The following is a 25873-nucleotide window of genomic DNA, read 5'->3' as shown; positions in this document are numbered from 1 at the left end:
GACCTTCTCCTCAAATAGGAAGCTGTTAGTGTCGGTGGGCTGTTCCCAGACCGGCTCTGTATACCTAGTATGACAAAAATAGATTTCCTAGTTTTCCAGCACCAGGTTGAACCAACCCTTGACAGACAGAGAGAAGGAGGAGAGCTTTTAATGTGCAAAATCACTTGTAAAATAAGGTTTTCCTCATTAATACAGTTCAACGACTGTTGTTCAAAAGATGCATGGACTCAATACATAATTTAATATGGTATAGTGTATTTATTTTTTTGTCCAGAGTGAAATCAGAAAATATTTCTTACAAAAAAATCAAACTGCTGATTCTAAAAGGGTTCAGACTGCAATACTGAGCTTGAGCACTTTCATCACATTGATTTTTAGGATTTATTATTTTTCCTTAAAGCACCACACTGGTTTAGTATGACACAAACACATGCTAAAATACCACAATATTGCAAAGCCGGTGAATACATCTCCAGACTGTTGTGGTTCCTTCCTGTCTTTGGTCCATCAGGAGATCTCATCTTGACTCTTGAACACTGTAATGTAGCGTTACATTTCAGCACCGAGATTACATCCACAGAATAAGCATGGCGAAAACTAGGACACTAATACACACACACACACACACACACACACACACACACACACAACACACACACACACACACACACACACACACACACATAACAAAGTTACAGCTAAGAAATTACCTCTTTCACAAGATAGAACTGAGGATACTGTCAAACTGAGTGTAAAAGTAAAATAATGTACAAAGGGTCATTTCACAGTAATATCCAAAACTGGATGCCCTGAGATGAAAATATTGTAATATATATTTATATTGTTTGGATCTTAAACATCATATCATGTGTATTGTGTGTTTAGAATAACATTTAATCTGCATGTTTTAATGCCATAAACTCCAGAAATAAAAATAGAGTTCCAGAGAGGTTACAGAGCAAACTCATGCTCATTTCCAGTTTAGTACTGCTTGGGTCTTATTTCATTGAGATACAGCTTTAAAGAAAAAACTGTCCGGTTTAACAAATGTGAAAGAGAAAGCAAAAACAAACATTCAAATCATCTCCCAAACTGTCCATTATGAACATCCATCACATGTTCTGGTTCAACTTTAACCTCCAGAAAGCAGGATCATTTGTTCACAACTTGTCTTGTTGCCTAACTGCTGGGGGGTTTTGTCACAGTACTCTCAGATCCAATCAGTTACTACAGTCAATACAAAGTAATCATAACTAAAATACATCAGGGGGAAAACTACATGATAGAAGAAGATAGAAACAATCCAATGACATCTTTTATGTTTCCTTGGTCTTGGACATGATTTTCTTTGTCATCAAACTCATGGAGATATGGTGTAATCACAGCTTTGTTGTTTAACTGTGATTTGTATGCACGCCGAAGGGTTTGTACAACGTCCCAGGGGCCTAAAAGTTCTTTGGTTGGTCTCGTTGCAGAAATAAATGTCAACATCGACGTCATTTCAAGTTCAAGTTGTTTTTCTTGACAAGAATAGACAAAGTAATGACGATGTTAGTATTTCAGCTTTTGTGTGTCAGTCTCTTGGGACTTTGTGCCATTTCAAACTCAGGCCTTGGATTTGTGGTGGTTCATCTCCAACCCCTCTTCAGCATCTTCATTGCCCAGAGCTTCAGCCTCTTCCAAAGTGGTTGTGAGAGGTCTGCCCAGGGTCTCAGGCAACAACAGTGTCAGCACACCGATAATGAACGCCAGGATTCCCACGATGAGCTGTAGGGTTGGGATGAGTAAAGGAAACATTTGTTTTGTAGCCAAGATATCATTGAGGATAACTGGCAACTGGAAACATGGTGAACAAAGATGACAGAATGGGCAACTGAATGAAACTTTAAATGATATCTGTTGTTTTAAGCGAACCAAAAGAGAAAGTGTGTACCTGTGGTAGGTATACCCAGACATCAGCCAGGTACACGCAGAAGGGCGCCACCACGCTGCCAACACGGCACATCATACTGCCACTACCCACAGCAAGAGACCTGGAGGGAGATCACACACACGGTCAGCAACAACACAGTGTTTACACTAATGTGCCGACCAGCTGCATTAACTTTCAAACTATGCTCTTACTTCTCGATTTTTCTAAGTTTTAAACACGACAAAACACGGAACTAGTAACTTAAATGCGCCCATAATGAAATTCTGTGGAAAGGGATATGTCTAAAATACAAAGTTAAAGACAGACATGACTCTTCCTCATTTGATTACTTATCTTACTGACTTACTTGGCTGTTATTTAGAAATCTACTCTAAACAGACAAATCTCGGTCAGGTATTCTGTGTTTCCTGGGGCTGATTGTGTCTTGAGTAGTTGCTCTCACCTGATGATGGTTGGGTAAAGCTCACAGGTGTACAGATAGATGAGGCCAAAGGCAATGGCGATGGCAAACTTCCCTGTCATAGCGAGAGCGACGGCCAGTGCGTCGATGTCCTGTGGAAAGAAGTCAGTGGGACCGTGAAAGGCAAGAACTTCACATGTTTATCCCAACGTTTCATTGGAAAGTGATGAGAAACCTTGATTAGCTCGTGGGCACATGCATATTTTTCTGAAAGGAAACATTGATATCATTGCAGATATCATCACACACAGAAAGAAAACATGATCCAATCCAAATAACCTTTTCTTTATCTGTTGGTCTGAATCCAATAATTTGTATTTTTGCCTGCAATGTTAGGAATTAACTTATTATTTCTCTTTATCATCTTATTTAACATCTTCGGGAAGCAGTCGGCGCTATGGGGCGTCTCCATGGTTCTAGTATGGAACATATGGAGCGGCATGTGGGCTGCTCGCATGGAAGCAACTTGTTATAGAAATAATATAATAAAATCCTATGAGCCGGAAAACTGGTAATATTATTTCTAACAAGTTGTCAGTGGTGGTGGGAGGAAGTTTTGTCTTCCTGGGCAAATGCCAGATTTGCTAAAAAAGCAATCATTTTGTATTAATGGCATGCAGAGCTTAGTAAAATGCATAAGACAAAACACAGATAGGGTAAGTAAAGCCTGGAAATGTTAGTCACTAATTGCTTTGTAGACACAACGCAGCATTCAAAAGAAAGAGCACTCAGAGCAGCCGGTATAAAAAGAGAGAATGTTGCAAAATAAATCATCAGAAACGTATAAAGAAACCTGCTCAAAGTGTAGGGATGGAAACCCAAGTCCAGAACATAAGAGCACATTGAGAAGAGATCGAAAGAAAGATCTTTAGATCGATTTCAGAAATAGTGGAAACTGGGCTGAATATACACTACAACTACCAGGAGATTGAAGCACCAACAAGGGAAAGAAGAGAATATGAGCTATCCTTCTCATCACACTAATGACTGTCAATCTGTTTGTGAACTGGTCTCATAGGCAAAAGACTACACGAGTCCGTTGAATGTTGGTCCTGACACTAAAACACGTTCATGTTTCTCATATCTTAAATCATACGTATTTATGTTAGAGACTATGGTATGTTTGCCAAGGTACAGTTGCTCCATATAGTTTACCAAAGGAAGTTACATACACTCTGGTATGTGAGCTTGAACGTTAGCCTGCAAGTATCAGCTGCCTTCCTGCAGACTTTACAGTGACACAAGCAGAGAGAGTGGAAAGAAAAACGATAGCACGATAAACTGACTCTGTTGTCTGTCTCCATGCTGTTATTTTGCAGCTCACCCTGGTGGACTGTTCTGTTCAGAATGGCTTTCAAGGTCAAAGGTCATATTTACTTTGACATTACACAGCAGCTGTTTGCCAAGCCAACCATAAGCAGTACTAATTTGGGTCAGATCTCAGAACGCACATACTGGGAAATGCATGTGTCATATATCAGAGTTCAAAAGTTAACGGTGGTCCACTGACCCAGGGTAATGTCAGACCACTAAAAGTAAAAGACACGGACAGGAAGTTTGGAACAAAACTCTTGTTGCAAACTTGAGTTTTGGGAACTGATAGTAATTTTCATCATGGGGTCAATAAAATCCTGCTGGAGCCAATAGTTTTAAGACCCCAAAGAAACAGTATTGATGATCCATCTATCGCATCTAACACACACACACACACACACACACACACACAGATTCTCTGCCGCTCTGTACGTACAGCAGGTACCACAATGATGAGCATACAAGTGACGCCGGCCAGGAGCAGGGCTGGTGCGCAGGTCTTCTTCCTGCCAATCCGATCCATTGCAAAACAGCCAACCAGGTAAGAGGGAAGCTCCACTGCACCTGGAAACAGCCGGTCAGAGCCGGTCAGAGGTTATCGTGGCACTGATACACTGACACCGAGACAGTCTATCTATGCCAGGGACCTAAATAACTTGCATCTGCAATCTTGGTGAAGCTCTGCCTTCCTAATTTGTTCCAATCTAAGTCCCCAAAATACATGATGATAATTCATATTCCCATGGCCTTTAAATGAATCACATTAAATCAGTGGTGTCTGTGTAGTATAAAGAGGGAAAAGACCATTAATGAAAATACTGCATATCATTGGTAGAATTGTTCAAATATCATAAAATACATAACTAGTGCCGAATGAAGTTAAGAAACAAAAAGAGTGTTCGTAACAATACAAATGTTATTCTATTTATCAGATTTCAAAAAGCGCAGGAAAACTATCAAGCTTGCAGATGGAGAGCTGTCATTTTTATTGCTCGGAGGTAAATAAAGCCAAACTTGACAACAGAAGTGATCTCACTCAAAACCCAACAAAATCACATATGAACTAATACGACCGCAGATGAACACGATATATTACGATGTGCAGCGCCAACATAGCAAACAGGCTGTAGAGTGAAACCTGAGATTTGGTAAACAGAAACGAACCCACTTTAAGTAATACAGCTGTCAACAACTTCTCCACAAACACAAATATACTTAGAAGTGGATAATTAAAGCAGGATGTTGTTGTCTAGTAACTATTTCCCTCTTTTTTTTAGTCCCACTCACACTCATCAGACAATCACTAACCAGCCAGGAAGAGGTTCATGTACTGGTTTCCTCCGAGGTTGACTGAGCCCAAAGAGAAGACGTAGTAGCCCAGACTGCCGATGAACCAGATGGCCCACACTGTGCATGTGCGGCCCGCCATCCTCCAGGTGCGGAACAGATCCAGAATAGACAGCTTCTTTTCCGGCTTTGATGGCCGCTCCTCTGCCTCCTCCAGCAGAGCTCTGGCGTTCTCTCTCTGCACAGGCTCCAGCAGTTCCTGCACCTTCAGCTTGCATTCAATGCCGTTGAAGCGAGCTATCGCGTCCACCAGGGTCTGAGCTTCCTCGTAGCGACCCTTGGCCATCAAATAAAAGGGCGTCTCTGGGAACTTCCAGCAGAGGAGCAGGAAGGGCGACGTGCAGGTGGAGAGGATGATCTGGTAGATCCACCAGACGCGCACCAGGTACCCGGTCAGAGCCACCACCATGATGCCGACAGCAAAGGCCGCATGCACGTGCATGGAGGTCCACGTGCGCACTTTGATGCCAGTGAACTCCGTGACGTAGACAAACACCACCACAAGGTAGCCACTGGACACCTGCCAAAAGCAGAGGTGGGAAGGAGAAAGGGAGGGACACGGGTGAAAGGAAGAATAGTGAAGAAGTATTGAAAGATAAAATGAGGAAAAGAGTCGGAGAGAGAAAGAGATGAAGTCGGATTTAAGCTTGTAAAATACACGCTGGCATCTAATCGTCCCTTTGTGTCAGTATTCTGACCACACAATACACATTGTTTAGTTGTTAAGTGTTTAAGTATTTTAAATTGTGCTTGTCTTTTCTTTGGGTCGTTTATAACTTTTACAGAACAGAAGACACTGTGGCCACAAGAAACAACCGCAGGATGTAAAAGTAGCACATAAAGCAGCAAATAATCCTCAGATAAATGTTACTTTTAAGTTGAAATGGACATTCTTGCTTAATCTAGATGTTCATGCCGTTCACAATTTTCCGTGTGATAGATATGGCAGTAATCAGGTGTTAAGTCCCTGTAGCCTTCGCTATCTGAGTCTATGTGAAAAACAACAGCTGTAGCTGAGGGGGGTTGGCAGAAGACAAGGAGTGCAACAAGGGATAAACTGTGAGGGTTCTTGCAGCACAACTTACTGCCATGTGGACCCGGACCTAATGACTCCCTTCCCTCGCCTTGCAACATGCTGTTTTATGCACATTTGAACACATAAAAACACCAATGGAGATACATTGCTGTTAACATTTGAGGTATTGAGAAGAACTTCAACTCAACTCAAATGTAAATGCATACGCTATCTTTATATATTACATATATCTGTGTTTAGGTAGATAGACAACAGCCTGCAATACATTTAAGGTTTTTCTTGGTTGTCAAAAAAGTAAGCAATTATGAGCTAATTCTTGCATTTCCTTTTTCAAAGATTCTTCAGGTAAATACCTCACTCCCAAGAAAAACATATGGCAGAACTAGAATATACAGTCAAAGTTACACAGTCAGTAAGTTGTGTTTTTCTCATACACGGCTAGAAAAAACATTTAACTTTGGTTTGCTTGTTTGTTTGGCTGCAAAATGACGAAGAGGAGGAGGTATTCATAGAGAGCATAAGGGATTAGCTAGATATTTGAAGCCTTAGAGCTTGTTTACAAGCAGAAATGAGGGCACCTGCTGTGTCCCATTTAGCTTTGGATGTAAATGATAATAGTGTTTTAAATGACTATTATTTGTGCAAAATACAATTCCCACTGCTGGATTACCTTCATTTTATTAAGTATATGAAAATGTACTAAACATTCATCTCACAGTTGCTCACTATCTGCTTTATTTTTATTATGTTCAACATGAATTAAAATGGTAATTTCACCAACCGTGATTGTTCACGACATGCAAGAACACAAGCGCAGACAATACAGACACACACTGAACTCACCATGGCAAGGAGGAAGCGGAGCACCACAAATATATAGTAGTTTCCAGAGAAGGCTACAGACACCCCTAAGCCAAACTGACAGACGCTGGTGAGCATCAGGATCCTCACACGACCAACTCTGGAGGAGAGAGAGCAGGTAAAGAGAGAGAGAGAGAGAGAGAGAGAGAGAGAGAGAGAGAGAGAGAGAGAGAGAGAGAGAGAGAGAGAGAGAGAGAGAGAGAGAGATAGAGAGATAAAAGATCATTTATCTGTCAAAGTTTTGTTTTGCTTCCAGTTGCAGCAGCAGTCCATTACACCGCTGTAATGTAGGTATTATTACACCAACATGATGCAAATGTTGATAGCAAACAATATATTACATATTTAAATAAAGTTGCAAGCACAAAAAGTGTGCAATTTGTTTTTAGCTACTTATGTTTTGCTTCAAAATGTGAGCGGATGCGCGCAACTTTTAGTCGTAAACAAATCATAATAGTCCCTCTCAGCTGTGTGGCAAACCTTTCACTTAATATTTCCCATATGTGCGTCAGTTCTTCCTGAACAAACTCTAACACCAACATTCTTTATCTCTGTGTTTAGAGTAGAACGTAAACATGGGATGGCACTTTGCCTCATACAGATGCTCTCGGGCCTCTTCGCTTGCTCAAAGTAACTCACAGCCGGCAAAACTCGACCTCACAGTGTGAGCCATGGCGATCAATGAGCCCTCAACATAAGACCGGATAGGTGTGAGGATGAGTTCCTCATCCGTAATGGCCACTGTTAGAAATATACAATCCTTGCTTCAGCAGATGATTTGCAGACTGCAAAGCAAGTGTACACTTCCCTTTGTACATAAAAGTCCTACTTCTAACTGCTGACCACTTCAGCTTTGGCAAAACTGTTTGGCTGGGTCCCTTGAGCCGTCAAAAATGTCCCGGGACATCTTTTCCATTACTGGAACTCTCACGTCTTCTTCTTTCCATTCTCAAACCCACCAACCATCCACTGTTCTCTCTCTCTCTCTCTCATATGCTTCATGCCCCAACGCTTAGTAGGCGACTCATTCCTGTGCTCGCATATCAAGCACTGAGCATTAGAGACGACGGTGTCATGTTCCCTGTTGAGGCAGAAGTGCACCGATGACTCTTCAAGTTATGACTACATGTGTAAAAGCTTTATGAAGGCAGGCGCTCTCAGCCACAACTCGTAGTTCGATGCACATGTGAACATAACTTCCTTATATGGCAAAACAAAAACTCTACGTCATGTGTCTTCCATGACACGATTTCGCTCCCCAGGATGAATTCTTCTTTCGCAAGAAAGTAGCCACCCCTCCTCCTCCATCCACCCCTCCTCCTCCATCCTGCAGCCCCTACTTACCTGTCGGCAATGTCCCCAAACACCAGCGCTCCGATCAGCACCCCCAGCATGAACGTGGGTTGGCACAGCTTGGCCAGCCACTCTTTCTCGCACACCAAGTCCCAGTCCGTCACGATGCTCTGGCGGATTTCAGTGTGGTCGTAAACAAAGTTCCCATCGCAGGCTTTCACTGTCTTGTTGCCATCAAAGTCGTACGTGAAGTATTCGGGGTTGACGCGCAGGGCGCTGCGGCACTGGCTGAGCTCCCACTGGTCACCCGCGGTGGTCCTCACCACCACGGGCCCAGTCCCCAGCTTGAAGACCGGCAAGATGTCTTCCAGGCTCGACCCCGTCAGGTTGCCGTACAGGACGTCGGTGATGTTGCCGGGCACGCTGCACACAAAGTTTGGCGTCTGCACCAAGAAGACAGAGGCCAGGTAGTGGATGCCACAGGCGATGGCCTGGAAGACTGCGGCGAAGTACAGACATGCCTGAAATCTGAAAAGAAAGAAAAGGGTTTGAAACTATCAGAGCGAAAGGGGAGAAGGTGAGAGATTTAGCAGCAATCAAACGGTTCTCCTCACAAGTCATTGCACGGATCAATATGAAGCTCTGCCCAGTTGTGTTGAACATGCAGGGATTAGAAAACAAGTCAGCATCATGAACTGCTTTGATCTAATAAAAATGTGAAGACAAGTTGAAATATCTCAGCATTGACTTTTCACATGTGCAATGCGAAATGTTCCTCTTGAATTGGGGATTTATTCCTTTTTAGCTCCAACACCGAAGTGTTTACAAAACACACACGTTCCTCTGAGGTGAAGACTCAGCCATAAGCATTCAGTTAAGGCAGGATTGTTTTAAATTATTATCCAAAAGCTGCACAAGTAAGTAAAAATGTAAATGTAAATTGCATGGTATCTATTTGAAGAAGGATTGCCCAAGTGTTGGGTTTGAGAAGCCTGTTTGTTTCATGGAGTAAAATGAGCTCCAGACGTTGAGAAGTTTCTACTCCAAAACTTCCCAACTGGCTATTGATGATAGCAGCACAACAAAAACGAATTAATCCCCCCAAAAAATCTCAAGTGCCAGTTTAAAGAGTCGTTTACCTTTTGAAATGTCCGAGCTCGTCGAATATTCTCTCCACGGTCATGTTTCTAACGGCGGGTCTGTGCGTCTCTCTCTCTCTCTCTCTCTCTCTCTCTCTCTCTCTCTCTCTCTCTCTCTCTCTCTCTCTCTCTCTCTCTCTCTCTCTCTCTCTCTCTCTCTCTCTCTCTCTCTCTCTCTCTCTCTCTCTCTCTCTCTCTCTCTCTCTCTCTCTCTCTCTCTCTCTCTCTCTCTCTCTCTCTCTCTCTCTCTCTTTCCCCGGCGCGCTCTACTAGATAATAAACTGTGTCGTTAACGGACCGGACGGAGGAGAGGAGGGGCGCGCGGACAGACGCGCGCCCCCGCGCACACACACTTGCGATTGCGTAATCTATGAAGGTTTAGCTGTGGATGATGATGTTTTAGGACGGAGAATATCCCAATAGAAACAATCTATTTAAAGTTATAGTGTGAATTAAAGTTATTCTGTCCGAATGTTTTCTCTGACAGAATTCAGCCTTAACAGGACCAACCTCCTCAAACACCAATGAAAAAAGCAGCTGCTGCAAACATGTCCGGCGTTTACTGCTTAAATGTTGCTCCAATGAGCTGCTGAGTTCACATTGACCACGAGGGCACAACTCGTAACCGATATGTTGCATCAAAACTACAAGAAAGTACAATAATGTTAGGGGTTTGTGGTTTTTAATGTCGGGGGACCCAGCATGCGCCCTCTTCTCCAAAGGTTTTGGACATCTTTACCTTTAAAACTCTGGAAGAAGATCTGAAAAAAAATGTAACTAAGATTTCTGTATATAATCTATCTTCTTGTTGATGTTGCTGTACATCTAAATACATGTGTGGCAGAGCAAATCCTTATGTTTTTTGTTTTTTTTTAAATACTGCCTATTATTTCCTGGATAAGGAGAAGTTGTTGTTGTCGATGAAACGTCAGAAGACAGGGATGCTCATTTAAATTCCCTGGACATCTGCAATTATCTTGAAAAGCAGCAAATTTGAGAAGCTGGAATCATAATATTTTTGGCATTCACCACTGTTAAATATATAAATCAATTGTTGAAGTTTAGCATACTAACTGTAACTGCACAAATTAGTCTTCAAGGGTAAATCCAACCTTGTTTGACCATTTATGCAACACAACTGCCCAGAACCCATGAACTCCAGCCCAATCTCTGTGTCTTTGTACGTGGGCCTTTTGAAGCCTGTGATTAATGATTGATATGTGCTGTAGTTGAGGCTGTATTGACTTAATGCGTATTACCTCGGGTGGATTCAGCAGGACAACAAACTGTGACAGTGTTTGCTTTCGCCATCTGCTACATTTCGTCCGATGGGCCTTAGTCAAACAGTCGAGGTGTTATTGAAATCGGTAAATGATGCAGAAATTATAGTTAGTGTGCAAGTTTGAGATTGACATTGAGACTTCTTTTTCAATATTAAACACATCATTCTGTGGTTTGATTGGCAGCCTTTCATGGCCTCCAAATTGCATTTTTTTTGCCAACAGATTGGTTGTCAAAAGAAATGTATTGTGTTAAAAGGAGATAAAAATAGTTTAATTTACGGCACAAACAGATGTTGCCATAAATCAGACAAGAGCTGTCGTCTCAGTAATTGTTGGTGACTAGAAACTGTAAAATCATGTTAGTTGTTTTTAATCATTTTACAGCTTGCTAAACAAGTTATGTAGCTTAAACAGCTATATGGTATAACATATGGGCTCTACCAGTAATTCTAGATATTAAGGAAGTTGACAGTGGACTCCTGTTTAATACGTTTTTTAAAGAACTGCGTTTTGACACAACTTTCTGCTGACTTTAACCTCTTTCTCTCGCTCTTCCCACTGATGTGCAACTTTTTTTCTGCTGTTGACCTCCTTGCTTGTTTTTGTTAAGGTATTGAGAAGACACTGATAAAACGTTGTGCATCTGTGCTTCTGCTTGTGTGCGGTTGCTTTTCTGCTGTGTTGTTTGATAAAGGTGTGGAACAAAGAAGCTTGGAACAATGAAAAGACAGATGGTTTTGATGAGTTGTATTTTGTTTTGGATGAGTTTGAAGAAAGTTCTGAGGATCAGCAACTGACTGGAGTCTGGTGGCTTTGAGAAGAGCATGTTAATTGCATGTTTTAAACATAAATACATTAAAGTAAATGTCCAAATCCCTTTAGATTTGATCTATTACTGTATATATTTACTTGAACATGCGTCACATATTATCATGTCAGAAAAGAGAAAAGAAATCAGCATGATAACCCACGTGTCATGTTTCCATCACTGCCATTCAGAGCAAATGACTATGGCGCACATCAAGTCAGACATTCGTGGGTGTGAATCAGGATTTTGTCCAGAAAATATATGTTTTACAAAGCAAACAAACATATGTGAGTCCAGTTGAATCTAGTTTTACCTGGTTGTGAACCGTGCACATGCACCACAGAGGCCCTGCTGGTTGTTTTCAAGGCCGTATAGGCTGCACTCTTTATCTTGACTTTCCAAACCTAACAAGGAATTTTCTAATCTGTAAAGCTCACCTCGCATCTTTATATCGCCTTTAATCACACATTCATTCCTGATGTAAGCCAATTCTGGGTGAACATTTTTCTTATGCTTGGCGCTCCCTCTACTCCTAATTCCCAGGATGGATCCCTTTTTTGACTAAGTCTAATAACAGCTGATCTATCTATCAGGCTCTCAATTTGTATTTAAGTATATCTAAGATGCTACTAGAACATTTATTAACACCTGTAATTTTTTTGACTGAATGATTTGAGCCGTGAAAACATTATAAAGATGTTTCCGCCAATCCAATCAATATGTTTTGTCATAAAAATCAAACAGTATAGCCCTTCAGGTTATTTGGTCAATGGGTCGATTTCACAGTGTTTGATCTTTGCTCTGACTTCTGGGAACAAAGAGGAGCTGCGGTTCAAGTTAACTTGACCTGGCTGTATGAACCTCAGTTTGGTAGAGGAGAGAAGAACAGAGGAGAAGAGAGGAGACGAGAGGAGATGAGAGGAGGAAAGGGGAGGAAATAGGAGAGAAGAGAGGGGAAAAGAGAAGAAAAGAGGAAAGGAAAGGAATTTAAGGAAAGAAAAGAAAAGAAAAACGTGTCTTGCGGTCCATGTTCCATGTGGCAGCAAGATTTTGGCCAAATCCTGAGAAATCATTACAACATGTGGAACACTGAGGGAGGAACATTTATTCTGTGTTCCACATGAAAAAGCTACAACATGAACATAGTGTCTTTCTGTGAGTGATACACAATATGTGTCTGACATTTCAAGTCTTGTCATATATGATTTTCAGGATAAAAGATGGATGGACTACAATTGGGCAGGAACATAACAGAAAAAGTGATGCTCAGTGTAAACCTTCTGGCATACACTGTGCTGTACATGCACACATGTGTAAAAACACAGAGCTAACCGACCGTATCACGGCTCTTCTTATGGGAATAATGTCTCCATGAATCTTGAGTCAGTCAAACATGCTGCATTCTTTCTTACTCCGGTCATAGTGTTCAGTACCAAGCAGCTCAATTACCATTTGACCTACATCACTTCAGGAATGCACAGACTCACATTGTGTTGAAATTCATCCCATATGAAGGTGATGAGTGTGGATGACTGACCACTAGGGGGCAGTACAGACCGTCCTGCTATGATCCTGCTTTGAGCTTCCAGGACTGACAGTTGTAAAAAGACTTGGATTGATTCCTTCAAATCTTCTTGAATTAATACACTAGATGTCATTTTTACAAACTGTTTTACTCCCAGATAATATTTTCAGTCATTTCAAAATTACGCCACTCTAAAAGCTAATTTACAAGGAAAGCAAAAATCCGTCGACTAATTGTCAGGTTTTGACTCAAACTCATTACAGTTAATCATGCCCAGTGGATGGAAATGCATAGAGTCATAAACACACTTTTCATACAAACTGTGAAGTAAAATCTGATTGATTGACTTATAAATTGATTGATTGAGCAACTAACTTCTGAGCATGTTGCTACAGGTAATCCAGACCAACGGCAGCAGTCTCATTACAATGTTTTCCTTTATTTGGAAGCTTGTGCAGGTTATTTAGGAAGCAAAGACAATACCTGAAAGCATGCTGAGTATCTTTTAGAACGTGTTTTATCTTGTCAATGTGTCTCCCACAAATGTATGTTTGGAGGAATTTTCATTGTCGCCAAACCAATTTGATTGGGAAGCTGATCACAAGATACCAGTCCAATGCATATTGCTTGTTTATTCAAGAAGCGGGGGAAGTATTATTTTTGCTCCAAAGAGGGCAGTAGAGAGCTAATCATAAGTCAATACCCAATCGCAAGATTTTGTCATTGATTCTGAACAGTTGAAAGAAGGCAGACATATTAATATCCTGTACCGATTTTCTTAGATTTTAGGCATGTAAAGATGCTCTGAAGAAAGGCAAATCAACATGTGTGAGCCGTGATTTTCTTCATCCAAAATGTAGATTCAAATGTACACGTTCATTTTTGGAGAATTATTGCCATGGAAAATGAAACACAACAATTAGTTTCAGTAAATTGCCACAGATTTATTAACACTATTTAGTTAATGTATACAATACACCAAATTGAAGGAGTAATTACATTTTGCAATGTCTTTAGTACGGTAAATGAGAACTGCAGTGATTTAAACATTGGTCAGAAGCTAAGCCTTAAAATAAATTGTTTGAAAAAGAAAATGCAGCCGCACCACATGAAATATTATTTCTCAGATCCCATTTCTATACATTTTGAAGCCAAAAAAAGAAAAGTACGCAAATCCAGGCTGCGCTGTCCTGATTGGTTAAGGCGCCAACTTGTTGCAGATGCAGAGACGGACCTGCGCGGGCCGTGCTGCTGCTGGCCCTGCCCATAGCTAGAGTTACACAGTAACCCGAGAGTCTGCTGAGCGGGAGGCGACCCCAGGGAGGGAGCAGAGCGATGTGTGTGTGATATGAGCCTGACAGAAAGAAAAAGAAAGCAATTAAAGGGGTGTGTGTGTGTGTGTGTGTGGTTGGAAAAAAGGAGAACTTGAGAGTGTGAGGAGGGAGTTCCCAAAGTTCTCAAGAGGGCGGCACACATTGTACTTTTGAATCTCTTTGCCGAGCCTCATGACACACACTGGCATGCGCCAAATACATTCAGGTTCATTCATGTCGGCTCACACATGTGCAACGGCTCCTGAGCGGAGGCGTCCTTGACATGTGTGTTTCATTAACCTCCACAAAAAAGTCTTATGGTGGACTTTGGACCTGAAGGGAAGGAGGAGGCTGGATGAGACGAGAAGAGAAGCGAAGGAAAAGGAAACCACAACTCCTTGAGAAGAGGGAGAGAGCAAATGGGATGGCAACAGCAAAGAGAAAAAACCAAACTTCTAGTTGATGAGATGGACTGAGGTGAGCCAGAAAGGACCAAACAGTGGATGGCTATGGGCAGAGAGTGTCTCACCCGGGGATTGCTGCTGCGTTTGGGAGTTCTGCTCACCGCTGTGTGTGTGTGTGTTCATGTTTTCCTGGAGACAAGTTGGCGGGGAGCACCTGCTCCCTTGGGACGTCCCACCCAGTCGAGCCGAAAGTGGGGCCAACAAAGCAGAACCAAGCCAGAAGCAGGAGAGCAGGAGAGAAGCATTAAAAGGAGAATCTCTTATGTCCGAACACTAAAGAAGGACAGCCACGCGAGGAAGAGGGACGAAGACACAGAGGAGCCCTCACCGCCTCTCCGCCCACACAGAAAGGTATGTTCAATAACCCATCAACTTTTGAGTTCTTAATTGCTGCCATTAAGATTCTTGTAAGGTTATCTGATCGTAAATCAGTGTTGTAGAGACGGAGAGGCTCAGTGAGGGGCTTTCACTCCGTCTCTGAGTCACTGGATTAAAGCTCAGTAATCCCAAGAGGGTGATGAAGGAAGAACAGGAGGCAGTGCCATCAATGCACTTCTGAAATGCTTCTCAACTGCTGAAGTTGACACAGAGTTTGTCTGTTAAAATACAGATCAAACCAAGAAAAAAACTCCTGCGCCGGCTGCTTTGTATCGGTGTAAATCTATAAAGAGTCAAGTGGAACAAAGAGCCATTCACATGCAATGCCTGTTGGAGCAAACACAGCTATCCACATATACACACTGCACTCTAAAGGGGCTCGACCCTTGACCTCTGAAGGGTGTGTTAAAGCACTGGCCTCACAAAACACCCACTTTATGTGTCTCTTCATGCCTTTCATTTTTTCTCTTGATTTATCTCAGCTATGTGCTTGATCCTCTATTTTGTCATTTGATCTCTCCGTCCATCCATCTCCCTTTTATTCCCTTTCACTTCCATTGTCCCTCAACAAACACACACACACACACACTCACAGACACACAAATCTGTCTTTCCTTGACATTCTGCTATCTTTCAATCCCCTACTTCCTCTCCTCTAGTGAATCTTCTTTCTGTTACTTTGCGGCAAGAAATGCTCGACTTTAAATCTTTAATGACTCAAACCAACGAGACTGAGGAGCAACAGCGCTGCGTTTTAAAATCACTGCAAGGCTATTATGTCACATCGAGGGATGGGCACTTGTGTGCCATCAATATTACATACCACCATATGCTCGCAACTAAATATGTCACATAAGTTGCCCTGAAGGGGCCCTGATGAAATTCATGTCACATGCTTCAGCCGTTTAACTCTCTTTCGGTCTCTCTTTCTACCTACACCCTTTCTCGCTATTTCTTGCTTTAGGCTCTCATCTCAAAGATCACTGTAGCTCTTTCACTCTGTCATGTTACCTTGTCCCCGATCTTTGTGCTCTCATCCTTTCTCTTGCTTTTTTTTTTCAAACTCTCCTGTCTCGTTTTGCAAAACCTCAGCCTCTCCTCACACTTCTAACCCATATTTCTCTAAGATGGTCTCTTCTCCTTTAACTTATTTCTCTCTCTCTCTCTCTCTCTCTCTCTCTCTCTCTCTCTCTCTCTCTCTCTCTCTCTCTCTCTCTCTCTCTCTCTCTCTCTCTCTCTGGTGCTCACTAGCTCACTGCCTGCTCTTTCCTCTCGGCACACAGTGATGCATCGCAGATGAAATAAGGGGCTGGAAAGCGGCAGAGTTGCTCTGCAAGGAAGATGACGAGGACGCCTGCAGTGACCTTGATGAATAGCAATGGAGAGATTCAAGAGAACACTCGTACAGAAGCTCTGTTATCACAGGGCGAGGTGACATATTACCTTCATAGCTTGACATTACCTTTTAAAAGTATCCAAGATGCTGTTCCATGCAGTCATTGATTTGACAGGAAGTCTGGGTTATAGCAAAGGGTTGGTTCAGAATAGAGTTGCTGTAAAACAATGAGAGGCTCTGCAGTCCTGCACAAAATGTTTGGGTTGCATTTTATAGTAACTACACACTATTTAGTATTGGTTAAGCATGTGTAAAACCTTGAATTCATTATGTATTAAGTATTGCTCCAACATGAACACTTTATCTATAGAAACTCATTAGTATGCAAGTCATAAACACAGTTATAAATGTTTTATTATTGACTATTATGCGTTTCATGATTGGGTTTTCCATCACTCCTGCCTTACTAATGCTGTATAGTGTGTAGTTAATATAAAGTGCGACCGATGTTTGGCATGTCATTGAAAAGGTATTTCATCAGTTTAGGCCAAAAGTGATTTGTTGGCCTGTGATGATGTTTGGCGTGTTAACCACAGTGTCCCTCTTTCTGCTGCCAACCCATTATGGAAAGATCTAAGTGTTGTGTTGCAGCAGAGCATAAACAGAAACTAGTAGCTGCATCTCACCATTATCTATTCATGAGCTGCTGTAAAACTGAATCAAACCAGTGGAACGTTTTGCAACAGGCAGGACAGCAATGAAATGGAACAACTCCTCTTTGTTAACTCATAATTAATTAAAGTAAGAAGTAGGATAGCCATGTGATTATCGCGATAGTTTTTCACAATTACAACCTCAATTTTAGCAAGAGAAGAATATGAGGAGTCAATTTGGTCAAAGTTGAACTTCAGTGAGTAAAAATATAAAAACAAACAAGCACTGTCAAGAAATAAAACCCTAATAATACATAAACCACCTACAAGAAAATGATTTTTTTTTAAAAATTAAATACAGCAGTTGTCAAAAAAAATCTACTTCAAGGTCCATTTATTATTATCATTTTTGTATTCATTTGTTCGTGGTTGAGACTACATTCTTCTTTTAAAGGAATGCTGATTACGTTTTTTCACCTGTTTATGGTCACATATTAAAATTGAGATATCCAGATTGAGACAGAAATAAAACTCACCCCTAACATAACATTTTCTCTTTCACAATATGCTGTTGATTAATTGCATTTTTATTGCATACCAACAACTAACGTCCCAGTGACACAGCTTCACAAACACAACACCAGCTGCTCTGTTATCCCTGCTGCAGTTTGAAGATGCCATAAGTTCAGCATTTCTTTACTTTGAGAAAAGAAAAATCATTAAAAAAGGCATTTAAGAAACTGGAGATGTGTGACAGGACAGACCGTTGCTGACAAATTATTTCTTACTTAATAGAGGGAGAGACGGAGAGAGAGAGAGTGCGCTCAAGGGACTGTTTTAGTAATAACCAATAAAGGAAATCTAATCTCTTAGCTGTCAGGCATCCGCATGAACACTCACACACATCCTCTTTAATCATTTACCTCTTGCAGCCTTTCTTCCCCACTGGGGAAACCAGGGCAGGGACGACTTGTTAAATTATACACAGATGTAAAATGTGTTGAGCCACAAAACTGCAGCAATGATGAAGGGAGAGCAGATAGAGCGGAGCAGAAGCAGCATGCGCTGATGACTCAGCCTCCTGACTTTATCACCGTCATAAACAGACTACTGCCCCGAAGTCACGGTGACGCACTCCAACGCATTTCCATCTCTCCTGCTGGAAACTACGAAAAGCGTCGGAAAAAAGACAAGTGGCTGCCGGCAGCTTAGAAAAGTCGGCAGAAGTCGCCAGACGACGCCGTATGCTACTTTGTGTGACTACGCCGGCTACACTGCCATTGGTGGGAGCGGAAGAGCTGCTGCTACGCTGGTTGGATAAGAGGAGCAAGTACCAGATATGTATATTCTGAATTATTCTACACATCAGTGTCCAGAATAATTACCTCAGATTGGCAAGAGTTGACCTCTATTGGCATTCTGAGACGGGGCTGGGTCATGTTTCTCAAAGAACTCTCTGATGACCGGGCCAGAATGAACTCATGTCTCTCAAGGTGCTTGAGTTAGTTCGAGTTGCAGTGAAATCCACACAGACTCAGATCTTAATATTTACTGGCGCCAAGCCTCCCAGCAGATAGATATTAAAGAAGTGGTACGATATGAAAATGGTTTTCAAGAAAAGAAACGTCTTGTCACAGTAAGGCAATTGGGGCCGGGGGGAAGTCTCCATCACGGAGACGGATGAAAGAATGCATACCATAATAGGTGATGTTGCACTGTCAGACACTGCAACGGAAGATGTCCCCCTGGACAGCGACTTGCATAATGTGAAGAACCATTCATCTGTCTCTGACAAGTGCAGGTCGCCGTCTGAAGACGCGCTAAGGCATCCAGAAGAGGCGCTGACCCTGGTCACACTTCTCACTGACCTTATTATATACAGAGACAAATGAACCTTCAATTAGTGCATAGCTTAGTACGCTTTTCACCTTGTGATGTTCATATTAAACATTGTAGTGCTGTGCAAGCATCAATAGCACATTTGGAATTGTAATCAACCTGGATAATGTCAATATTTTATAAAGTGTAGTTTTTATTGGATTTTTTAACATAAAATTGCATAAAAGTAATGACATATATCCATGATAGAAAAACGTAGGCATGGATAACAGCAGACTTCTATGCACAGGTCTGGACAACTTGTAAATCGGTGAATGTGGAAGTTCTCCTAAATCACTCGTATAAAGAACCCTTCAAGAACGAATCTGTTAGACTCTGTGATTTTTGCACGAGGCCCAGTATGTTCAGTATGTTCAGGTCGTACATTGAAAGTGATTTATTCTTTATTCTTCCCTTAAATGACTCTCATCACCTGAAAGAAACTAAACACATCTCCAAATGTGTGTGTCCTGCTCTCCACCGCATCCCAGCTCACGGTGACAGTTCTGTGAATGTGTGAGCGCTCTACAGGAATTCTGTCCTGAACTCACTCAGAGATTTCTCCCGGATAGGCCAGCTGCCGTTCACACGTCACATACGCTCCACATCAAAGCCCGCAGTCAGGCGGCACATAGATCACCACAGAGAAGCAAAAGTGGAACCACGCAGCCTTTCATGTGAGATTTTAGAACGTGAAACACGACGACAGCTCGCTGAAATGATCTTCCATTGATGGAAATGTAACACCATGCAATTCTGATCTTTTTCTCTTTATTTTTGTAAATGAAAGTAACCCAGCAGAGGGGAATCAAATAAACACACGTGTGGCCTTTGAGGTGACTCTCACTCTGTTTGGATAAAACAGAATACTTAATTCATTCATTCATTCCGCCAATAAACACCAATAAGCCCGAGCCGCCTGCACTTTTAATCAAATGATTTCTGTTAATTCGATGTGACACAAGTTAATGTATCTGCAAGGCAAGTATTAATTACTTTTGTTCAAATAAACATTGATGTGATTCCAAATGAATACTTTGAGTCTGAGCGTTGATTAGTTCAGTGTTGGGTTGACGCCAGAACAGAAAGGACAACTTTGAGCTGTCAGTCATTATTGGGCCCGCAGAGGGTTCTCTAATGCAGAAACCCGGTGACCTTGGTGGCGTCTTGGGAAGCTGAAAGACCTCGGCTCGACGGAGGAAGAGAGAGAAGAATTTGAAGGTTGCCTTCTGTAATCCCAAAGGTGTGACTGCAGTCAGTACTCGTGTCTTTAACCTCTGGCTGCTTGATCTGAGGAACCAGTGAGTCACAAGAAATCAAAGGCTTGGAAGCTGACATGTCACGGGGTCGCACTCAACTTTCTGTTCTTGAGCTGAAATCATCTATAATCTTTTAGAAGCAGCGCTTCTAAAAGATTATATGCCGCTGCTGTCCCAACGTGGAGTATTTACACTTATAGTAACTTGTTCATGGCATTTTGAAATAACATGTATATATATATATATATATATATATATATATATATATATATATATATATATATATATATATATATATATATATATATATATATATATATATATGTAAATGAAGCTAGTTTACTAGGGACTGAAATGTAAATATATTACTTATTTTTCCACCAAGGTCCAAATGGAACAGTTTCCACATTTTGGGAAATTTGCTTTCTTGAAAAGAGAAGAAAATGATACCACCGAATTAAGCTCATTGTACAAATATTTTAAGGTGGTTTGTAATTGCCACATAGGGTACTGTAGAATGCAAAACTGGCAGAGCGTCTTTAAAACAAACATACACATTTCCTCTTGGGGATTAATAAAGTATATGTCTATTTATCTAAACCAGCGCGTTTAGGTTTAAAAGCACCTTGAAGCAGCTTACACACATACATGGTGTTATAACTCCGTGCAGATAAAATACACATGTTTAGACATACAAGCCCTTTGATTTCCAACATATTTGGATCACATAACCGCAATAGCATTGCATCACCTCTTCTGCACACACCACCCACTCCCGGAGGAGCAAACCGCTCTACACAGGCGCACAGCTTTGCTTGCTCAATGCTAGATTAGTAATCAAGTCCAACGAAGGAAAAAAGCCAGGCCTGGAATCCTTGCCAAGTTATGGGGGAGAAGAAGCACAAAGAGGCCTTTCAGATAATCAATCACTCCTTCTCAGCAAAGTTATATTAAAATGACTATTTCATCTCCTTGAGCGAGGGTTCGCACACTTTTTTAACAGGAGAAACAGCTGCGAGTGTATCTGGAGCTGAGAAGATATTACTGCTTATATTTTATCAGGAGGACCTGAAATCCATCCTTGTTTGTTTTTTTAGTGAAGTGTAAAACTAGGCTGAGAAAAAGGTCCGAGGCCAAAGTTGAGACCTGAAAGCATCTGATCCCTACTTTCAAAAGTAGATCCATACAAGCCCTGCGTCACACAAGAAGATCAAAACCATATGTTGCAGATGGAGAAACAGGAGCCACTTAATGCTCTAAATGTTATTGACTGAACAAACAGTGAGTCCATTGTGCTCGCCAGCTTGTGTCAGACAAAGACTCCCACTGAAGGGGGGAAAAGTCAGTGTCAAACTGTCGAGGCCCGAGTCTCGATCTCACAATACTCCCCTCAGACATGGACGCCTTGTCTGGAACATTCCAGAAACTTCTCAGTCTCCCTCCCAGCTGATATGAATGAGTGCATTGACCTCTGAAAGAGCTCGCTCCGATCTTTACCACTCAATTTCACTGCCCCGTCCATGTACGTACACATGCACTCAAATGCACCACGAATACCTGCTTGGAGCAAATGTCACTTTGTGCGCAAACAAAAAAAGCCTGCGTTTTGTTTGTGTAGCAGAAATCCATTTCAGAGGCCTTCGACGCGCACTATGGCTACATGTGTCTGGTTACAAAGACAACACAAACCTCTCAGCAACAGAGTCAGTGAACATCAGGGACAATCGCTTGAAGAGCTTGTTGTTGAAAGTCATATTTCTTCCTTTCTGTCTCTCACTCGGTATATCTCTTTGATAGCTTATTGTTAATGAGAATGGAAAACATATGGAGAGGAAGGCACAGAGAAGGGAGATTCAAATAGAAACACAAACACAAGTGGGATACTTGTGGCGACACCACCGCTCAGAAAAAAATGTTAGCAGGACTGTAATCTCACAAAGCAAACGATGACAAGGCTTGAATATACGACCCCCTTCCCGTCGATTCATTGCCATTTCCATATTTAGATTTGAATTTATGTGTAAGAAACAAACAGACAAATTGGCAAAAAAAAGTCAAACGACGATGATCTTTCTGCTCCGTGTCGGGAAATGAATGTCATCTGGTGCTCAGCAAGCTCGTTCTGCTCCTCCCAACCTGACATCAAACACAGATCTCATATCTGGGATACTGTCCAGGATGGCAGGCGCACACTTGCATAGACTGACTCATACACTCAGACACACACACACACACACACACGTGCAGGTTTTAACTAAGCCTGATAACAATGAGAGCCCATCTGTCTGTGAAGACGCCGGCCAAGAGGGCCACGATTCAAACACGATATGAGCAAATCAGACAGCGCCGAAGTGTCATCAACTGTGTCAATCATTATTTGTCCGAGTTGCATCCCTGAACCATTTTAATCCGTGTTGTGATGAATTGAAGCACCTGTATATGCCTGCATGCATTCATGATTTTGCTACTTGATTTGGTCTAAGCAGCCACAACGTGTCCTTCCCTGATTTGTCATCCCGTCTCGATTACTAATCGACTACCTCCACGGGTATCAAATTACAGGCATTGCTTGCCTTTTTGTCTCTACTCGCAGCTGCTGTGCAGTTAAATTCTGCATGTCTCACGGTACTTCTTATGAAATTCAAGGCGCTGATATGGTTCCCTCGGTTCAGCACAGTGTACTGAGGATGTTTGTAAAGATGCACCTGGAACAAAACAAACAAACAGGAAAAATGAAATGCCCTGCATTGGCAAGATGGTGCCATGTAGGCGATGGCTTAAAGGGCTGAGTGAGAATGGGCTCGTGCAGGTCTACCATCCGCTTTGATTTACGACATGTGGGCAGATAGTGCTGCTGCCAAGGTGTGTGCAGAATGAGGAATGTGAGTGTGTGTTAATATAACACAGAGTTGGACGCATTATTGCAAAGCCTCAATGTCAAATCATATTTCGGGGGTTAACTTAACTACACCACTTCACACTAAACTAGGATTGTTGCGCTCTCTCTCTCTCTCTCTCTCTCTCTCCCTCTCTCTCATACCAGATGTGGGTTTGTCAGATGCCTTTGAGACTGAGGCTAAACTCTTCTGAGATTACTGCCTTTATTAAAAAAGATCAGCGTAATCCTCCGCCTTAATTCTGTTATAGCCTCTCTGTCTCTCACTGTACTCTGGTGAGCTGGGATTGGCCAGCGAGCCAGGCCTGCCAGAGGAATAGAGATGACACTGCAGGAAACCGAGGCAGATGGGTCAGATCCAACTGTCAGTCTCCCCAATCTACCAGATTAGTCAGAACGATAGAGCTCAGTGTGGCAGATTCTTTGTGATTATCCTGTTTGCGATCCCACAGTCCTGCTGTCAGTATCAATCCTTTCAATATACCGTTTTCGTCTGTCACCAACTGATATAACATGTCTATCTTCTAAATACCCAGAATGCAGCAGGTGCATATGGATTATCAGGTGTGATCCGACCACTAGATCAAACCTGAACTCTTTTGCTGTGCAAACTTTGTATATGCTGTGGTTGACTTTCGTAACAACGCTAATTACAAGATTTTCACATGTAAGACCTAATAAATCTTTCCACTGATAGAGAAATAGAAGGAGGAAAAGAGAGAAGGAAGGCACGATGAATCATTCCTGGCTGATGCAATGTGTGGGATCTCCTTGTCTGGTCATATTCACCATTTATTATCATGTCAATGTAACTATGAACACAGTCCAAAAAAATATCATCATGATGGTCTTTTTGCAATTAATGTCTTATGAGTATATTTAGCAGCAATGTGGTTGATTTTTCTTCTTTTTTCTAGCCAATTTGTACGGCCAGTTTTGTTCTGTAGTGGAGAATGTTCATTTTTATCAAGTATTAACTATGAGGTTAAATATTAAATAAGTGTACACCTGTCTGGCAATGCAGTTATGTAAGTATGAAGTAGGTTGTAGGTTGTAACACAAAACACTGGGAAATTGCTTTGATATAGTGTTTTGTTTTAAAACCAATAAAGCTCTTCACCTTGTGATGCATGTTAAATTAAACCAAAGTTCTGAGCGACCCAAAAAACCACAACATAGAATCATTGTTCCCTGAAACGCGTTGGCACAGCTCCCATGGAGCACATGTCTCTGATAAAGTCCCTCAACTGGTTCACAACTCCTAGAAATCAGAGGGAGGCTAATGTGAATCAGCCACCTGCTGTTTCATTAAACCTCAACCTCTCTGTCTGCCCACTTGACCATGGCATGACTTGACCTTCATTTGGCACAGATGTACTGTTCAGCTTTTGCCTGAGCTGTCCGGAAAATATAGCCTGTCAAGGAGCATTTGAAACTTCAAGACACTCCATAGTGTTAAAATAATATTCCACACGCGGGTGAACTGAAAGCTTTGACCTCCCGACTGCACAGCATGGCGGTATAGCTCAGAAGCGTTTGCAGTAATTGCAAAAAAAACAACAAAATGAGCAGCCGGTCCGACACTCAGACACTGCTGGCCCCAGCGGGGCCGCCTGGCAGCGCTCCGTCTGGACTTATGGTTTCCAAATGGGCAGACGCAACTCACCTGTAGCTGCTTCCTATGTGACACAAACATTAAAAGCACTGCTTGTGTCCTCTGAGATGCTCTGACCACACAGTCATCGATTTATTTACTGAGTTTTTTAAATTCTTGGTGTAAATCCATACACAGGTGTATAACTCTTATTCTTGCTTCCCAATGAGGTACGTTTCCTTTTTCTGTTTACAAGGCCGTCTCCCCCTCTACTTATCTTCTTCCCACCCTCTTTCATTGTTCTGGCAGACCGTCCTCTACTGTTTTATACAGTCATCTCTTGTCCACCCATCCATCCTTTTCTCTCCAGGGGTTTTTCATGCTTGACCTGGCTGCTCCCACTTCTTTCACACCAAGCTGAGAGGCACTAACACGTCCAGCTCCATCAAGACATGCAGGCCATGCAGAAAGGCCCCATAACAGAGCGATCAAAAGGGGGGCAAGGAGGATATTTAAAAAAAAAAAGAATCATACTTTATGAATCCCTAAGAAATAAAATGAAAAGAAAAGGAACGTGCATCAGGATGAGAGACTGATAGAAGACAGTTCGGTTGAATTTGAACCCCTGACGTTGTTCTAATAACTTAAACTTATTAATTCACTTAATCATCTATTCATTTAAGCGAGAGTTAATCTGCCGTCAGTGATCAAACTTCAAGTGACACTTCAACTCATGTCGATGCTTACAGTTCAAGTGACCTCCACTTCAACTGATCCTTCAAATTAAATGCGTCACTTGCTCTTGAACTCTCATTTCAACTCCTTTCAAGGCTTGAAGGAAAACTGAGCTTTGTAAATTGTGCAGAAACAGTTTTTTCGGCCTCGGTGTTTGAAGTTTAACTGAATCTTTAATCTCCAGCGCTTCAATTTTAACTGCCATTTCAACTTCTTTCAGTATTCATACTTTTTCAAACGTTTAACTTAAAATTTTCCACAGCAAGCGCACACACATTTTTTGGAGAAAATGTTGCATTTTCTAATGTACCAACTTAATACCAACTTAATCAGTCATTTTAATTTTTCCATGAATCCATTCATGTCAA

General features: G+C 41.8%; 2 protein-coding genes across 2 annotated transcripts in view; one reads left to right on the top strand and one right to left on the bottom strand.

The window, feature by feature from the left end:
* Positions 1–269: 269 nt before the first annotated feature.
* On the bottom strand, positions 270–9472 carry slc22a16 (solute carrier family 22 member 16). Its single transcript, XM_068577259.1, has 8 exons — positions 9384–9472; positions 8296–8772; positions 6934–7051; positions 5016–5574; positions 4144–4271; positions 2376–2485; positions 1934–2033; positions 270–1767 (listed from the first exon to the last, which is right to left on the bottom strand). The coding sequence occupies exons 1-8, from the start codon at positions 9425–9427 to the stop codon at positions 1606–1608; spliced, it is 1698 nt and encodes a 565-aa protein (XP_068433360.1). The 5' UTR covers positions 9428–9472; the 3' UTR covers positions 270–1605.
* A 4919-nt stretch (positions 9473–14391) lies between these two features.
* The window catches only part of mettl24 (methyltransferase like 24), a 29382-nt gene continuing 17900 nt past the window's right edge, over positions 14392–25873 (top strand). Inside the window, exon 1 of the mRNA XM_068577132.1 lies at positions 14392–15127. Within this exon, the coding sequence (XP_068433233.1) occupies positions 14816–15127 (312 nt within the window). The 5' untranslated portion in view covers positions 14392–14815. The remainder of the gene's footprint in view (positions 15128–25873) is intronic.

The sequence above is a fragment of the Clinocottus analis genome, unplaced genomic scaffold (assembly GCF_023055335.1).
Source record: "Clinocottus analis isolate CAN_PGR_092001 unplaced genomic scaffold, fCliAna1.0.p SCAF_15, whole genome shotgun sequence".
In the NCBI taxonomy this organism is placed as follows: Eukaryota; Metazoa; Chordata; class Actinopteri; order Perciformes; family Cottidae; genus Clinocottus; species Clinocottus analis.
Note: the sequence above shows the minus strand (reverse complement) of the source record. Positions and strands in the feature narration are given on the sequence as shown.

What these genes read in the sequence shown, in the direction of transcription:
- slc22a16 (XM_068577259.1), bottom strand. Translation starts at nt 9,427, where the DNA reads ATGACCGTGGAGAGAATATTCGACGAGCTCGGACATTTCAAAAG. An exon ending in TTTGGGGACATTGCCGACAG is followed by an intron (nt 7,052 to 8,295) that starts GTAAGTAGGGGC and finishes TCTCTCCTCCAG; the next exon opens with AGTTGGTCGTGTGAGGATCC. An exon ending in CATGAACCTCTTCCTGGCTG is followed by an intron (nt 4,272 to 5,015) that starts GTTAGTGATTGT and finishes GGCTGTTTCCAG; the next exon opens with GTGCAGTGGAGCTTCCCTCT.